Source organism: Syngnathus acus, chromosome 13, assembly GCF_901709675.1.
Source record: "Syngnathus acus chromosome 13, fSynAcu1.2, whole genome shotgun sequence".
Taxonomy (NCBI): domain Eukaryota; kingdom Metazoa; phylum Chordata; class Actinopteri; order Syngnathiformes; family Syngnathidae; genus Syngnathus; species Syngnathus acus.
In genome coordinates this window covers 10,929,218-10,947,477 of record NC_051098.1, presented here as the reverse complement: position 1 = coordinate 10,947,477, position 18,260 = coordinate 10,929,218, and the positions used below count along the sequence as shown (strand labels likewise).

The window sequence follows — 18,260 nt, the reverse complement described above, 5'->3', positions numbered from 1 at the left end:
AGTTGGGAGTGCTAAGAGAAATTTCAAAATAAATCAACATTTGACCAATTATTATTGTTTAATTATCAAGAAAGTTAATATACCACGGATAATACCATATATACTCGTGACTGTATTTCCTGTACAGATAAAAATATTATTGGTGTGCGTTTTACGTATAAAATGATGTGTGTTCCTTTATTTTGAAAACCGTAAAAAAACGTTTACCTGTGCCAACAGGTAATGCTTGTTCCACTACCCGTAGTCGTAGTGACAAGATTATAGCTGTCTGCAACAGGAAATGCCACCTATTCAGTTGACAAAACAATACAGATTGGTTTCTTAACTATTCAAGCACAACATTACTCATTTGAGGAGATAAACACGCAAGTCTTGGACTAGTTTGGAGGATCCGGTGGTCTCAAACAAAGCTCACAAACTGATGTTGTTGCGCCTCGTAGCGGATGTTTCAAGTTCTGCATCAAATCTGGAAATGCAGTTCCTGCACGAAAGTTGGATGAAATATAATTATATGTTTATTTATTCGTATACAAACGATCAAAATCTTAAAGTGGCTCCAAAACGATCCCATAAAACATATGCGACATTTATGGGGCTTGTGTTATTTTATTAATTGCAAGAGCGTCTCAAAGATGAAGTATATCAAGAAAATGACGTAATTTCTACGGGTTATAAATGATGCATGAGGAGCCAAGTAAACGGATGTAAATATGTAATAACAAATGAAAAAAAGACGGAGTTGTCAAGATCAACAACGGAGACTCCAAAATTGCAAGCATATTTTCAGAGTAAAAAGCAAATATGATAATCATAAAACAGGAATTCGATTGATTCCATCAAATGTACTTGAACATTGTGCTAACTAATTTTAGTTTCATAAAACATTAATATCATGCATAATAATGTTAAAATATATATAGTTTAGGAGCATTGTATTTTACGTTGAAAGGATAATCGTACTTCCGTTTTGACTTTGCAATCGTGATTTTTTTTTTCGGAATTGGTGACGCTGTCATTCAAAATACTTCTCTTTGTATGGCTTACAAAGTAGAAGAATGTCGCCCACCGCCTGAAACAGATAAATAGAGTTGACGAGATCAGCACGGTACATTGATTTTTTTGTTTGTCTGTTTAATTGCACCAATCTTTTGCATGTGTTTCGAGGTTCCAAAACTTGCTTTCATTTTATTTTCATAGCTGCAGTAGCCTGACTTCATGGCGTTCTTTCTTGCACCCTGATGACTTACGACTCAGCATGCCGAGCCACACGATGTCCGTGCTGGCCGCACTGTGGTTCTGTTTTGGCCGACACGTCTTCTGCGATTATCTGAGGCCAGATTGTGATAATGGAAAGGTTCAGATTTGTTTTGTTATTATATTTTCCAAAGATGATGCTTGTTGCACCGATTGACATCTCATATTTGATGTTTGTATAGTTGCTTGTGGAAAGGGATCTACCTGCAGATGCCATCGACTGGAGCTGTCCTGCTCCCGCTGCTTGGTTAAACTCCACTCAGGTAACCATGGATACAGCAGCTCTTCAATCTGTACCTTTGCATGCTTGACATCTTTCTCACCTGCATACCAGGCATGACCAATCGACCCACTTTTAATCCAGCTGTTATGCTGACATGTGCACAGCATTAAGTGACCAAACCAGAGAAGCTTGGTCATACATTATTCCTTGACATATTTCATGCAACGCTTGGAAAATGCATCGTTTTGAGCGTTTGGGGTACACAAGCCCCGCCTCCCACCCAAAATCAGCTGGGATAGGCTGCAGCACACCCTAAAATGATCAATTGTTTTATAAACGGATGGGTGCACGTGCTCCTAATGAAGAGTCCACATGATGAGAGTCCTAATTGTGTCAAACCCCTTCCATGATGCTGTCCCAATTGTTTAGCTCTTTTTCATTCTTTGCTCCTCACAGAGGTTCTCCAGTGTCACCACAGTGTATGATCTCGAGGTGAGCAAAGTGCTGTTAAAACCGACATCCTACGAAAAGGGCTATGTGTGACCACCTTTTTTTTAACAGCTTCCCAGGCCGGTCTGCATAAATGAGCCAATTTCTTACCACCACAGCATCCCCAATAGGTAATTGTATTTTATTCTTACAATTGAGTTTGATCATCCAAATAAAGACAACAGTGTGGTGCTTAATAGTTAGCACATCTGCTTCACGGTTTTCATATCCTCCGAGCGCTTAATAAATAAAATATTCATAACTAGGGATTGATATTCTGCTCTAATGTGTCATCCAGTGGTTTCTTAGCATACGTGCACAATTTTTTTGTGTGTCGCAGCGGTGCGTTCAGGCCAGTCGGAGTACAGAGTGGAGAGTACTTGTACTGTCCTCCTCAACGGTGGCTTAATAACCTGCATGTGAGTAACTTCCAACCTCAAGTGACTTTCCCTCAGCTAATCTATTCCAAGATGAAAAAGTTGGCTTATTGTATGATGGACAGTTTGTAAATCATCATTGTTTTTGTATTTGATCTCATATTTGTGTTTTTTGTGTATTTACCAGCAAGGAGCTGCCATATTGCTCTACCATCCCTGCGCAGCCTTCAGCGAGCGTCCGTTGGTGTCCATCCTTGCCCGCTCATGTCTTCTCGACTACATCATCACTCCTCACCCACAGCTCAGCAAATCCATGGTAAGAGGTGATCCAAGGTTAGAGTTTGCAATTCATGGAAGAACAATTCTGTATTATGTGTGTATTCAGCCTGTAGCCTTGGTGTCTTGGGGGAGAACGTTGGAACTTTCCACTGCGGCTTCTTCAGATGTTTGCCATTGGCTGCAGAGCACGACGACCTCGAGTAGTCACATCAGTGGCAACTACAACTTCCTGTTGACACGCGCTACAGAGCAACATGAACACACACGTCGAGAGGGACGTCATACAAAGACCAAGGTTTGAGTCTAACCTTTTTTTTTTCTTTACCTCAGGGAGATGTTTGTAAGCATCTGTTTATGCAAATCCGCAGGAGACTGTGAGGCAATGCTGTGAGCAGATAATCTCATCATGGTTTAAAGGAGGGATCGAGGCCGAGAAAGGTCCCACCCCAAGGACCAGAAACAGGCAAGACCTACAAGGGCAATCGAGGCAGGAAAGGGCTGCGATCCCACCTAATGATGACACAAAAACAAATGGAACATCTCAAGTGTCTCATGTTTTGACATACCTGAAAAACAGCAACACACGTGAACCACGGATACATTCTCTAGTGGATGCAACTCGTACAAATCTGTCTGATCTGAGGAAAGCTGCATCTCAAAATCAGGATTTGTCATCCAGATCTGCAACACAGTTGGGGTCTAAGGTGTCAGGAACTATGCAGAAGATGGTACAGGTCCCCGAGACTGATAGACGTCGGCCTGCAGCTAAACACAGCTCCACTGCAGAAGGACAAGCACTGGAAAATGAAGTGGTAGATTTGAAAGCGAGAGAGTTGGCGCAGGAAAGTGACACAAAGGGGCAAGATGAGTCAGCACCTCCAAATCACACTCACCCAGGGCGGGGGACTGACACCGACAACTGTGACACTTGCGCAGCAGGACAACAGTGTGAATGCGTCAAGGACTCCGAAGGCCGAGCCACGCTGGTGAGCGGCGGCTTGGCGAGGACCCGCAGGTCGAATGACGCGGTGTGGGCTGCGGGGGCTCTGGGCTTCCTGCTGGTTCTCCTCACACTGTCTGTTTTGCACACGCGCCTCTACCGCCACTGGAGGACCATGCCCAGTCTGTACTGGCACGACCCACAGCAAGACTATGACAGCGTGGCAGGTTGGTCAAGCTACAATCAAAAAGAGCCTCAACATTTTTGAATAGTATTTCATTTCAATAGTAACTGTCTGGAGCATAATTATGACTCATCACATATTGGCCTAAACTGTTATTTTGGATTTTTGTCTTCTAGACGTTATTCAAAGAAGGCTGCAAATTGCAAAGAGGAGGCGGAAGAGAGGCCGAAGACAAGAGTGTGCTCTCCTGCCCAGTTCCTCGAGCTCGGAAGAGTACATGTAGCTGAATGAAGGAACCACCGTGTTTGAGGAACTTGTTCAAGATTGTGTACATTTTAACCTTTTAGTTTGAGGTGCATTTTATAAAGGGACAATATATTTTTTTAACAGCCCTACCACAGCAGTCTGAAAATTTCAAAGTTGTGTATTTCATATTATAAACATTTGCTGTTCAAATAGTGCACCAACTAATAATAGTGTATTTCTTACATTAGAAAGCTCATCATGTGTGTTAAGTAACAGAAACAGACATAACAGAGGCCTATTTGGGTAAATTAGTAATCTTTTAAGGTTCACTCCTGTGACTTTTGCACAATAGTTGAAAAGAAAGCAGCCAAAACGTGGACAATTAACTTGTTTTATTATTTTATTACAAATGTACAGCTTATGAGTTTCCGTTACGACTGACCTTATTCATTGTTCTCTGTCTCTACATTTATACATTTTTTAGTGTTTTTCTGTTAAAAGACAACGCTCCCGTCACCCATCTCCCAAAACGTATGCCCGTGGGGGTGACGGCACAAGGACAGCAACGCCACAGTGCACGACGGCCGGTGCTTCAGCATTGGGCTAGGCTCAAATAAAATCACAGGCTGATGGAAGGCTTGGTCCAGCCGATGACCATTGGGGTGTTTAAAAGTGTAAGCAGATGGAGAAATGAAAGTGTGCTGGGCACGATGACTAAAGCAGTTAACATTCACACAAGACTCGGCGTCCACTAAACGAGGGACGGAGAGAGGTTCCATGTGCATTTTATTGGACCTCTCCCTCCCTCGTCATTCTGAGATGACTTGTAGTGCTAAGCCCAAGCGTGCTTCAGACCTTTTCCTATTCCACCGCACATATGGCAGCCCTTGCATCGAGCACCTAAATGCACTTGAAGTATGACCTTAAGGAGAGTGCGTCACATGTGACTTCATCCCGTTGGTGCTTGGAAAAATAGTGCAACTAACGGCACAAGCTAGCAGCTAGCTCCATCTTGCAGCACACTCACAAGGCCAAATTGTACTGGATGCTTGGTGAATAGCTTTCATAGCCTAAAGCGCACTTGGGCAAACAAGACATAAATATGTCACAGACACCACCCTAACATGTAGCTTAATATAAAATATAGCATGAAAATATAGATGTTCATATATAAGTATGTACGACTAGTCTAAAAGTTGAATGATGGAAGAAGCTTTGAATTATTTCAATTACAGCCAGTCAAACGAGAGATGATCATGTGCAAAGGCATTCAATATCAAGCAATGATACATTGCAAGAGTCTTTTTTTTTTTTTAGGGCATGGCAAACAATCAGCCCTCAGCTACGGAGGCATGCGACAGATGTGAGCGAATCAAACTATCAATTTGAAAAAAGTTGACTCAAGTGCTGCTGAAGGTGGCCAATTTCTTCAAAGTGCTGAATGGGAGGTAAAATGTTTTTGTCAAACTGCGTGTTTTGAGGATGAGAAACCAGCAGGCTTGTTCGATTCTGCACTATTTGGCACAGTCCGAGCAGTTCTGTCACCTATCCGAGGCCAACTATCTGTGTTCACAATGCCGTCGGCCCAAATCGGCACAATGACAGAGAATTAAGAACACAATCAAATAAACAGGGCTTGATTGTGCTCACCAGGCAGCTAAAAATAATTGGAAAACAAAATCATTAACAAGCACAAACATATCTTCGGATGGTGTTCCGGATTGCTGAACTGCAACATTCGACACAATGGCTAATTCTGAGATGATTTCACTGGAGCGATAAAATGAGGCAAATTGTAAGAGGAAAAAAAACAAACATACAAATAAATGAACATTAAAAGACAGTTGAGGTCTGATTCAGGTCCTGTCATAAAACAAGGCCAAGGGGTTTTTGGTCTGACCGTTCCATCCAAACGCTTTGGCACCTGGTAAACCCCTCGGCTGTTGAGTGGCTGTCTAAAGGAGCAACTCCAAAAGAACGCTCGAGAAATTCCCAGGACTGTTCACAGATTGTTTGTTAAACTAAATCCCAATGAGAAGTTGAACAACGTCTCCCTGCGTCACTAAATGAGAATCATACGCGAGACCGTGACAAACATAACACATCAGTAAAAATATCATTAAAAAATAAGCAACACAATACATCACAATTATTCCAGTGTTAAGTGTTTTTTTGTAAGTCTTAAGAGATGTAGACGCATCCCAAATCGGCCTGTTCAAAATGGGGGAACGAAGAAAGAAATATGCCAGAACATGCCGTGATGGACCTCCACAACAGGCTGGAACGCCTTTGCGGGAGCCAAACCAGAGAGGGCGACGTGTGAGCTGTGGAGTGGGGGATCCATTAATCCGGACACGGAGAGCAAAAGACGGGCTGTCAAAGTTGATGTTGTTGGTCCAGGTGATTGAGCTGAAGGTGGGATGCGGAACCACATCGGGGGAATAAATAAAGTGGCAACATACGGGGATGCGCTTGACTGTACATCAGCACCATCTTGCTTCCTTGTCGGCGTCCCACGTGAAGCCATTTATCTTACACATCGCTTTCAGCGGCTCGTCGTCCTCCACCTGCTCCCTCTCTGTGCTCATTTAACATTTCCATCTGACTCCTTCCCATGCATAGTCCAACTTCTCTTTGCCCGCTTCTTCCCGTGATCACATTGGACCTCCCCCCGTTCCTGTTGATCCTTTTTTGCGCGGACCCGGTCCCCCCATCTTCTCTCAATTGTGTCACTGTTTCTTCTCACGGGTGGTGATGGTGACCAACTGCTTGGCGGCCTTGGCTATGTCGTAAGCGCACTGGATGACCTGCTGAGTGAGGAGCTGATAGTCCACGGCGGGAGCGCCCGGCTCCGAGGGCGCTGCCTTGCGACACTCCACCTGCAAGCGTGAGGCGCTGGAGGCCAACAGGCGGAGCGAACAGTGGACCGCATCCAGGGCTGGCCGCTTCACAAAGACAAGAGCACAAAAAGTTTGAACTTCCCCGTGTTGAATTGAACATCATTATTTAACTTACCTTCGGAAAGAGTGAGGCCATCTCAGTGACAGCAGAGTGGATCTTCTCAGAACACGGTACAAAGCTGAGGAAAATAATTTGATTTGAATGTCGAAATACAATTAAAGCAGCACTCATTTTGGGCTTTTGGCATCTCACCTGTCATGTTTAAACTCCTGAGCTGCCCGGAGAAGCTCCTGGATGTTCTTGGTCACTTGCTCAGTCTTAAGTATGACGTCTTCCGTGCACGGCAAGGTGGGGTCTGGATCGTACATTTCCCTGCCTCCCTCTTCGGCCCCCCCATGTCCCTCCTCCTCGCTACTGCGACCCATGCTAAAAATAGCAACATAATTGTCAACACCTTGGGGCATCCATCAATCCTACATTGCTTGTCCTCAAAGTTGAGAACCGACTTTGGGTGAGAGACGCACATGAATAACAATTCACACCACACCTAATTTTCTGCACGCAGCGAGCGACATGCGGTGAGTCTGACCTTATCGAGGGATCGTACGTTTGCGTGTTGTCGTAGTCGCTGTCAGTACCGCTGCCATGCTTATCCGATTTGGAAATCTGGGGAAGGACACACAATGGGCGTCATTATCATTCACCTCGTTAAGCCTCTCATCGCTCCCATGTGAAGATTGTTTGGAATTGGAATTACTCTTTAATTATTGATCAATTGGAATTGCTCACTTACAATTAGTTTTACAGTTTCAAGGCGACCATCCAAAAAATTAAAACACACCAATTCAGCATAAGACTAAGCGGGCCAGACACTGATGAAGCATTATAATCAAAGTGAGCGTGAAATTAAATAAAGGAATGTTAAATGAGATAGCGTCACCATTGTTTTTTTTTTTTTTTACTTGTGGTATCATCCATGCCAACTTGAAGAACTCACCATATACCGGCCCATCTCTGAAGATCCAGACAAATGTTGACCTCCGTACGAGCCACCTGTACTACCCTTCCTTACCTGTAAACAGAGGGGAGCATAGGGATGGATACAGGAAGAGAGGGATGGCATGACAGCAATGGACAAAATAATGGGTAGAAGATTAGTAGAGAGGGAAGGAAATTGATATTGATGGAGGGGGGTGAAAGAAAGCAGAAAAAAGGATGAAGCATCAGCAAGAGCCGCTTTGATTGTAATCAACACAGCAGACCTAACGGTAACTCTTCTCACTATTCAAAGATTGTGCAGACGCTATCGACAAAACTGTCCAAAACTGACTACACGACATTGATGTTCCCCAGTGCTAGAGCACATCAGAAGCAGAGGGCAAGCACAGTGTGAAGATGAATGGCAAAGCAAACAATGACAGACAGAATGCTTACATCCGCAGGATGCATGGCTGCACTGCAGTGAGCATGAGACAGACAGGTGAGGAGGCAGACAGAAAGACAAACAAGGTCAGTTTTTTTGGGCGATATGGCCATCACTGATTGATGCCGGACGAGCTGACCGATCGGGTCTAGAAAATGGCTGCCTGTACACTGTATGTGTATAATCTTCAGAATATTGTGGCTATTTTTGGACACTGTACTGTTAATCAGCTTTAATTTGAAAGAGCTAACTCGCAGCGAGGGAGTTGAAATGAATGCCAAAGTGTGCAGGAGAGGAAGGAGCATCGCTGGTGTTACGAGGCACCAGACAAACAGAGACATTTCGTATTTTCCATCTTTCTCATTCAGATAGCACTTATTGCAAGTACCCCGACTAAAAGATACAATGCAGTTATTTTGAGTGTTTCCGTTTTATTGCTGAATGGGGGAACACGCACACAGTGGTGTCTCTGAAAGAGAAGGATGAGAAGTGGGAGTGCAGAAAGAGAATGATTCAAAGAGAAATGGTAAGATAGGAATTTGACCGCTAGCCCGTCAATCAGGCCTAGGAGAGCCAATTCGGGCCTCCAGAAGGAAGGGAGAGGTCTAACTTACGCTGGGTGTGTTGAGGGGTTGCAGGCGGGCCGCCAGGGAGTCCAGGGCTGGGGGACCATGGGCCGTGGGGTTGGGGGCAGCCCCGGGCTCATACATGGAGAAGGCCTGGCGGTCTCTCCGATGGGAATGGGACTGAGAGGTGGCTGAGGAGGGCACTGTCAGCCCGGAGTGATCAACTCCTTTCCCCAATACGGTCAGACCCCCACCAATCACGCCTCGCATCCCACCACCCGGCCAGCAGGTTCCCGCTCCTCCTCCTCCACCGTGGCCCCCGACCCCATGGCCCACTGGCCCCACAGCGTGCTGGCCACCCCGCAACGCACTGTTCTCTGTCTGCATCCGTGTGATCTACATAACAGGAGGGAGGGATCAGGAAGGGACCAGAGGATGGAGGAGGCAAATGGGGAGGTTGAAGGGAAGGAGGGGGGGGTGTCAACTAAATCGTCAAGACAAACATTCGTAAGCACAGGTACAGTAAAGGGATGCAAAGGACTTCAAGTATTAACTGATATCAGTAGGGGGAGGGACGGATGTGTGGCAATGACACGTTACGCTGACATGTTACATGATGAGACGGGGGCGACCAGGTTTTGGGGAAGGACGGGTGTCTCCAAAAATTATAATAAAAAAACTGAGAAATCAGATGAGACTATTAGGTATAGGAGTTGTCAGTAGGGCTGGTCCGTTAATCAAAATGTAAAAAATTTAATTTCAATCTTTTCTACTCTCAATCTTAAAAACATTCTAATTGAAGGAAACGTTCCTGACGTGAAAATACCCTAAATATACCCAAGCGTGCGTTAAGCCATTTAATGACACCCCAATTTGAGTTTTAAACAAAAAATAACCCCACATCACAAAAACACATATTGTATATGTAAATACAAGACGCACGCACTGTTTTAAAAGCTAAAGTCAGTGCAAGATTCCAATGGCATGCTAACGAGCGTTGACGTCCGTAAATGATATTCCTTCAATTAAGAAATATATACACACCAACGTTTTTGCAACACATAGCACACACATATGACATAATGCTCAAGGACACACATTCTTGGAGTGCATTGACTTGTCAACCAAGACGAATATACCAATTAGACTTTCCCATTTAACATGCAATGCTTCATGAAAATATTGCACCTTACCACCCCGGAGCACCTTATCTATAAAAATAGATGAAAATAGACTTTGATACTGTGCCTAAAAATATGATGCGCCCAAACGCTAATGGAGTCAAGCAAACGTGAATGAATACGATGCAGCCTCAGATAATACAATGAGAAATTTCACCTATCGACATTGTGCAGGAAATTGCATTGGCAGAAAACGGTCACAATTCTGTTGGAATATATCACACCCTGTCTGTTTTAATATGTGTAAAATAAAATCTAAGAATAGGCCCAAAAGTCGTTAGAACCTCTCCTTTTCAGTTATTTCTCAAGGGCTTCTCTTTTAAATAATAAAAAAAAACGATGTCCTGAACTGTATTCCCTGTTGTTCTGAAATGTACAGTAAATTCACGGCCCCTTTCCAATTCCTACCTCTTTCTGAAGCCGCCTGAGTTCCTCACTGAGGTTGTTGTTGACCTTCATCAGCTGCTGCACCTTGGCTTCCGAGGAGGCCAGGGCTTTCTTTACCTCCAGGTACTCCTGTAGAGTGATGGGCCCGTCGGACAAATCAGATGAGTCCATACTCTGGTGGGAGGATGCAGAAAGGCACCAATGAGGATCAACACATTTCTTCGGTGTTCATTGTTTCTTACTCATTCATACATGCATCTTTTCAAATGACTGCCTTTTCATTGTACGCTTTGTTTTTGTGCCGAGTGCAAGCATAGGCATACGTTTGCAGCTTTAAAGTCCATGTAAAGTGAAAATGCATCTTCAAAATTTGACATGGCAAAAAGATGAGTGCATATCTCTGAATTCACTTTAAGATGGTCTCTCATAAGAACAGAGCTTAGCGGTGTGAAAACGCTTGAGCTGTACAGCTGCCTAATGTCCCCCCAAAAAAAAAAAAAAAAAACACATGTGCACACACAAAGAAGAGCTTTGGTTCTTGCTCTTTATGCAACCCCCTCACCACCACCACCCACTTCCTGTGACTTTAGAACAGGCAGTTCGATAGTACTCCTAAAAGTGGTCCAACACAAATATTCCATGTATGCCGTTTATGATATAGCCAGTATAATTGCAAACTAATGAACTTAATTTACTGAATACAGCATTATTCCAAGTCGTTGTTATATGAAATGTAGCATACAGTACACGTTGTGTACATTTTAAGTAGGGACTTTTGAAAGAAACTTGATAAGGAATTCAGTGTATTTCCTGGTCTAGCACAATCTTTTTTTTTTTTTATTACTGCCGCATTTCTGCGCTATGCAAGAGCCACTCAAGTCAGTTTTTCCCCTTCCTCTCGCTCTGTACTGTACATGAACAATGCCTCTCTGACGGGACCCCGAATGTGGCTGGTGATGTCACTCAGGAGCTATGTGGCACCGCTCACAGAGGCCACTCCCTGTGTAGCACGCTGGGACAAGCAGCCATGGAAGTAACCACGAATAAGCTTTTTGGCTAATTTGTGATATTTTGAGTCGGAAATGCGTTTTTGTTCAAGTGGGGGTTACCTTTGCACGGTTGTTGCGCTGTGCGTTGTTGTTATTTTGGGTGGTCAGCTCGCTGTCTGTATCTTCGTCCGAGGCTACACTATCATAGTCATGTTGGTCGTCATCAAATCCTAGGTCCGATGGATCTGGAGGGGAAAACACATCACATCAATTATGTACAGTTCAATAAATCAGGACTTCATCGGGATTTCGAAGATGGGCACAATACGCTGCTCGCTGAGATCGCTTAGAGCAGAGAGGGGAGGGGCGAGCAGTTACACATACAGTTTCACCTATAAAAAGTTTGCGTATGGCCTAACTTTTGTCTGTGCAACCCTCCCATCACTTTCTCACCAGTTGGACTGCTGAGACCTTTCCCCTGCTGTCGCCTTTTGGCATCACTTAGGATGTCAATGATGAGAGTAGCAAACTCCCGAGCATTGAAACGTGCGAGTTTCTGACGGCCCTGAGGGAGAGAGAAAATGGAAGAAATGGATTAAAACAAAAATGTTGAGCACTCAGACCGAATTAAAATTCTGCTCAAATCTATTAGCTATCACTGGATTCATGGCATAAAAATCCATCTGAAAGCTAATGGTTCACACACTTAAACTAGTGTGGTCCAACACCATGTGCTGTGGAAAAATACAGTCACGCTGAACATTTGGAACGCACACAAACGCACAGGCCATCGTGAGTGTGCAGATACAGAAATATGAGGAAGAGCATGCATTTGAACGAAAAGAAAAAAGCTTACACTGGCGTAAGATTGGAAACATTTTTCTAGTATGTGTTCTTTTTCTCATAGCGGTGAACTTTTCATGACAAGATAAACAGCATAACATGATTACACAGAGCGAGCGGTTGCAGCGCCACATTTTCTCACAGCTGTCCATTTCACACTCATACAAAAAAAAAAGAAACTCCCGCCTGCATTTTTTTTATTTTATTTTATCACTTTATTGTGTTTCCCCCGTGTGCATTCTGTTTCTCATGCATACAATAAAAGTGTGTTGGTTTACCTGGTTTCGTGTGGCAGAATATTCGGGATTGACTGGTAAGAAAGGCACAGCGCTTCGCTCCGTAACCAGAGTACTGTGATTCTGCGTGGTAAGCCACACTCGAGACACAAGCAAGAGGACCAAAAATAAATGTCTGTGGTTAAGTAACAAGGTCTTGGATGTATCTTAGACTGCCAAATCGTCAAACACAGCTATGTACTACAAAAACACATTTTGCAACATGCACAATTGCGTCCTTGTGAATGTGCGTGTGTGTGCGCGCTCGCCCTTGCCACTTACCTCTGGTATATTAGTAAAAGAGCTAATTTGACTGCTACTTCTCAAGAGAGGAGGAAAAGAAGGAAGTGCAGAAGAGGAGAGACCAGAATCATTTGAGGCAGTCTCTCCACCTCCCACCCTGTTCCTCCTCCCTCACATTTTTGCCTTCCCTCCAAACTTGAGTTTCTCCTCACCGTCTACGAACTCTACTTGTTTTTTTTAATCAATCACTGTTCAATTCAAACAACCACTCGGTAAAGGTCAACAGGCGACAGCTACTTTATTTCTTCCACCTTCAGGGGACGTGGCTCACCTGCGTCATTTTCTCTGCGATCCACTTCATCATAGACGTCCATCGCAAGCTCCTCAAACAGACGATTATTAAGCTGTCAGGCAAGCAGACAAACACATATATTAAATGCATTGGAAAAAAAATAAAAATTAAACCATTAAGAAGAACTTACCGCTTGGAGCTTCTTCTTGGCCGCCTTTGCCAGTTCTGAGAGGTCCAAACTAAAAAGAAAATTAAAAATTATAAAAGTAAAAGGAACAGCACTGCTAATACACCTCCGAGTAGATACACAGTGGGAGGGAGGGTGCTGAACATGGTGGAGAGATGTTGGACAACATGTCGATAAGGAGAGATGAGTAAGAGATAAAAAAAAAATAATAAAAAAAAGTGGGGAGACGAGATAGCAAGCACATTTGGATTGGGATGGATTTACCGTCTCCGAGGGAGGATGAAACTGAGGTGGTGAAAGCTACAGCTGGGCAGCCAAAAGTTGCCAAGCTGTTGCCTTGCTATTTTATTAATGAACCCTCGTTAGTCTGCTGCTTCTTTTGCTAGTGGTGAGACATTAAATCGGAATGATTTTCTTCCCACTGTGAAACCGCTTTGGGAATGTACAATTGATAGGGTTTGCAGAAACAGTGGTTAAAATGAGGAGAAATTCTGGGGGGGGTGGGCGGAGGGAAAGAGGAACAAGGAAGTAAAGATACCTCTGTGTCGGGCACTTAGGACGAGCTCTGGCTCCACCGAGCGAAGCAAAATGGAGAGAACAGAAAACGAGTGAGCAAAAGAAAGAAATTGACAGAAAGAAGGGCGGAAAACCGTCTTCAAATTTTATCATCCGCAAGTACCATTCACCAGATGGAGTGATCTGAGATGCAGGCCCGACAAAAAAATTCTTTTTGGCAACAAAATGATTTTGCAGTATGCTTGAGATGTTTCCTTCAGCATCCACTGTGATTTTTTTTTATGATGCATTTTTAGCCATTATATCTAAATGATGAAAATTAAATATTTAAACACAGACTAAATCTTGACCTGGAACCGCCAGCGCATTCACTTAGTCATTTACTATTGTAAAGGGGGGCCAAAATATGATGTGGTGCCACCTGCTGGTCACAGTAGTAAACTACATCAAACTACATCCATCTCAAGGCTACGTAATACCAACCATGCATAAATAGGCTTATCGTATAAAACATCAATTTTATGGTCCATACCTGTCTGCCATTTGAGGGATGATATAATGGCCATTCTTGTGATCTGAAGGGTAAAAGCATATCAATACAATTGTACTCGTCACTTTAGTGCAGCAACAGAGAGGATTACCTGGGCGTCGGCCACACAGGTAGAAAGCCAGCCTGTCCGTCAACTCGTACTGACATTCGACCAGTCGCTCTGCTAACTCGATGTGGCCCGCCTGCCTAAAACACACAACAGGCTCAAATTACTTCTGGAATACATTTAATAAGAGTTAAGACTCTTTTCTAGCAGGCTTTACCTCGCATAGTCCATGGGTGTGCGCCCATTGATATCAGGTGCTCCTGGATCGGCGCCGTACACCACCAATAACTCCGCTTGTAAAATCTGCCCTGCCTTGGCTGCCACATGGAGAGGCGTAGTGCCCTTCTCCTGGGGAAGGTCGCGGAGACAGAGTGTCAAGACAAGCCTAAAGTAAAGCAATCAGTTTAACAAGTCCCGTGTGCGATTTGCATACCGGATGAAAGAAGTTGGCCTGAGCGCCGAGGGACAGCAGCCGAAGACACGTCTCTAAACTCCCCGTTCGCACACTTGAGTGAAGTTGCTGATAGGAAAACAATGAAAGGCAGAGGAATCCAGGGAGGGAGAAAAGGACACGGGAGGGGGCGATTAAACATGAGGTTGAGATAGAAACAAACATCCGTCCTTCTTATTGGCCCAGTGCAGCTCCACTGCAACACAAGCCATTATTGCATCCTGCTTTGTCATTCATTTTACATGATGCCATAAGGGTTTTATTAAGCCGCTTTGCATGTGTGCACAGCTATCTATGTGTTCCTGTGTTAGGTGTGCGACCACCCACTGATGTCTGCAAATTAAACATCCTCTGTGCTTACGCATGTAATTCAAACGTATGGCTGAGTCCAATTTCTATGATGAAGATGATTTGTCAAGGGATGGCAGTTGTGCTCTCACCTTGCTGAGGTCCTTGGTGGTCACGCCGTCATCATCGCGACAGGGTAGCTTGTGCACAAAGGCCAGCATCTGGTATTTGGCTCTGATGAACTCTGACTTTGTGGTACTGTATCAAAGGCATTTCGTGAGGATGGTGATAATACAAGATTACAATCATATTTTTTTACGCTTTTGTAAATGAAAGCTATTGATTGAACGTTTTGTGGGATGACAACACGCTAGTAGTTAAAGTAGTATGCTTACTGGACTTTGTCCTGTGGGTTGGGTTTCCTTCGACCGCTCTGTACCTGAGCGGGATCCAGTAGACTGTGTTCCCATATGGAGTTGGCACCATTGCCGGCCAACGTTTGAACCATCTGAACAAATAAACAAGCGGGGGCAGTTCATACGTTAATAGCAGAAGCAAACTGACCTGCCATAACCCTATTTGTAATTTTTTTTGCTTTTCTTTAACATCCTCTAAAATCAAAAGATGGCACCAAAGCCCTGGCTAATAGGAAAGTATTATTCATGATTGTAAAGGAAATATTTTTAAAATGATTTGCAGTCAACTAAGAGTCTGCTATTGTGTGTCTGTTATTTTTACAAATTACTCACCGGCCAACTCTGAGAGGGACATAATGAATTTAATCATATTCTGGAAAAAGTCATCCATGGCTTTTCCATCCCCCCATCGCTGTATGGTTGCTCACTCACCTGCATTAATGCAGGCGGCCATCCGCTGTGCCTCAGGTGCTTGACTATGGAGATATGGCGGCCTAAACTGCGGTGGACTGAACAGCATTCATCGCAGATCAGTACCCCTCGGTTGATACTGGTCCAGCCCGGGTCTGAAACACAACAACATATGGTTTGATGGACTTTGTAAACATGTTTTTTGTGACAATGACAAAAAGCTTTTGATCCTTCTTTAAAAGCAACTATGTACAGTGCATCCATCCATCCATCAATTTTCTGGGCCGCTTATCCTCAGCAGAGTTGAAGATGAGCTGGAGCCATTTCGATGCTGACTTTGGGGCAAGGGGTAGAGCACACCCACCCACATCTACGATTTAGGCTACATTATGCCAAATTCAAGCTGGGATAAAAACATGCCTGAGCTCAAGGCATTAATGGCGCTAAAATAATGCATCATTTGATGATCCAAGTTATACTACAAAATACAGACTGCAAAATGGTGGCTGTGTGGCATGACACAAATCAATTGCTCCTGCAAATTATGGACAAACACACATTTCATAATGCAGTTATACATTATAAAACTTCAAAATATATTTGAATTTTAAAACACCAAGCAAAAGAAACACATTAAATTGTGCTTTGACCAAATATCGCATTTGTTTTTGATAGGGCCTTAAATGTCCTCAAACATTTGGACACCAAAACTGCTTTAATGCGTGATTGCCGGCCGCCAGCTTACCCCACTTGACCTTATTTCAATTACTAAAGTATCAAAGGATTAAGCGTGTGTGCGTGTGTGTGAATACAACAATACTTTTTCTGATGTTGTTTACAGAAGAACATGAGAAGAGAAGCAGAAAAGTCTAAATTTTCTCCCCACAAATAATTTCAAGATTAGAAACAGTATGCAATGAACAACTATGTGCAGCGGATTAAGAATTGTCATGTCAGGACACTTATTTACATCTTTTTTGTATTTGAGAATTTGATATTTACGATCTACACATCTTTTATACACTGTATATAATTGCATTACACTTTACTCACTGCTGCCTTCACTTCACGGACATTCAAAAGTGCCTGTTAGTTTACTGAGATGGAGAGCAGCAAGATGCTGAGGTAAGTAATAAAAAAAAGTAGCAAGTTGTATCCAGCAAGCACTGAGGAGAAGGGCAATAAAACTATTGTGACAGCTTTGAATACACGCACTAAATAAGAGGCATCGGCGAGGAATGAGCAGCTGTTGTTTAATGCATGTGCACATGAATGAATGCTGGCAAAACACACACAAGCGCCGATGATTATGACCCAGAGTCAATACTTGACCACTGAGCAGTCATGGTGAAATGCAAATAAATGTCGCTGTTGCTTTTCTTTTTCTTCCAGATGGGACAGAACGTAAATATTGCCATTGACGTTCATGATGTGTTGCAATCAAACTCTGACTTATTTTGATTAAGCGTTACCAATCATTAAATAATAAACTGCTTAATACTCTTCCATATAATTGACAGTTCACGCATAAACTGTAACATCTTGGGCAAAACTTGTCATTTAGCCAAAGTTGGCTAGCGAGCTTGGCTACTGCGTTAGCTCAACTAGCAACTATGACTAAGAAACGATTGAAAACATTACAATCGAGTGCTGCAAATTCCGAATAAAGTCATAACACGGCGTAATAAGGAACGTTGACGTATTTCCGATGTGCTAGCCTGGAATTTAATTCAAAGGATCAGCACAAATGTTGAAATTCGGCAGTTCACGAGCTCAGCTACTGCTCGTGTGTTTAAGCCCAGAAAAACCAAAACAAACCTATCCGGAACAAAAAAAAACGATCTAAATCCTCCACTGCACAACTTTCGCATTCGACCTTGCCAAAGAAACACCCAAGTCTGTCTTCTAAAATGCGACAATGGTTAGCTTCAATGAGCTAGCGATGCTCGGCGTTTCAAAACACGCCTATTTTCGCTCAATATGGAAGGCCTAAGCGACGCTTCGGCGCACTGGCCGTTTTCCTAATCTGTCCAGCCGCAGAAACAGCGCCCGATCTCGGCTCCTTTCGCCCCGGCGCGTCGCCCTCCTGAAGTATTGTGCGGGTCACCGTTTCCCTTGTGTTTGGATTTTTTACCTGGCGCACTGCAGTCAGCGCAGATCTCCGTCCGCTGTAGCTTTCTTGACATATCGGAAGTGTCTGAAAATCGAGAGGTGGATGTCGGCGATGATGTGCTAGTTCGCCCTTTCCCCCCCCTCGAGCCACAAGCGCGACGTCTGCCGTCAGCCGATGCGGACCCTCAATC

General features: G+C 43.7%; 2 protein-coding genes and 1 long non-coding RNA gene across 5 annotated transcripts; 1 reads left to right on the top strand and 2 right to left on the bottom strand.

Moving 5' to 3' along the window:
* Positions 1-22: 22 nt before the first annotated feature.
* Positions 23-3,631, bottom strand: LOC119132160. Its single transcript, XR_005099801.1, has 4 exons — positions 3,516-3,631; positions 2,528-3,419; positions 208-1,626; positions 23-119 (listed from the first exon to the last, which is right to left on the bottom strand). It is a non-coding gene; the product is annotated as an uncharacterized LOC119132160 (long non-coding RNA).
* On the top strand, positions 1,208-4,646 carry tp53i13 (tumor protein p53 inducible protein 13). The gene is made up of 9 exons (XM_037267158.1): positions 1,208-1,354; positions 1,437-1,517; positions 1,934-1,969; positions 2,039-2,097; positions 2,307-2,385; positions 2,531-2,659; positions 2,729-2,917; positions 2,991-3,789; positions 3,923-4,646. The coding sequence occupies exons 1-9, from the start codon at positions 1,256-1,258 to the stop codon at positions 4,027-4,029; spliced, it is 1,578 nt and encodes a 525-aa protein (XP_037123053.1). The 5' UTR covers positions 1,208-1,255; the 3' UTR covers positions 4,030-4,646.
* On the bottom strand, positions 4,380-18,243 carry git1 (G protein-coupled receptor kinase interacting ArfGAP 1). Of its 3 annotated transcripts, XM_037267147.1 has the most exons (21): positions 18,092-18,243; positions 15,979-16,112; positions 15,526-15,638; positions 15,283-15,388; positions 14,825-14,911; positions 14,609-14,739; positions 14,437-14,531; positions 14,328-14,370; positions 13,818-13,844; positions 13,283-13,331; positions 13,132-13,204; positions 12,561-12,658; positions 11,893-12,004; positions 11,560-11,684; positions 10,472-10,624; positions 8,931-9,278; positions 7,891-7,965; positions 7,483-7,559; positions 7,146-7,319; positions 7,008-7,071; positions 4,380-6,937 (listed from the first exon to the last, which is right to left on the bottom strand). In XM_037267147.1, the coding sequence occupies exons 1-21, from the start codon at positions 18,141-18,143 to the stop codon at positions 6,722-6,724; spliced, it is 2,352 nt and encodes a 783-aa protein (XP_037123042.1). In that variant the 5' UTR covers positions 18,144-18,243; the 3' UTR covers positions 4,380-6,721. The 3 variants fall into 3 exon arrangements, with proteins under 3 accessions (XP_037123042.1, XP_037123044.1, XP_037123043.1); XM_037267149.1 differs by lacking the exon at positions 8,931-9,278; XM_037267148.1 differs by lacking the exon at positions 13,818-13,844.
* Between the last annotated feature and the right edge of the window lie 17 nt (positions 18,244-18,260).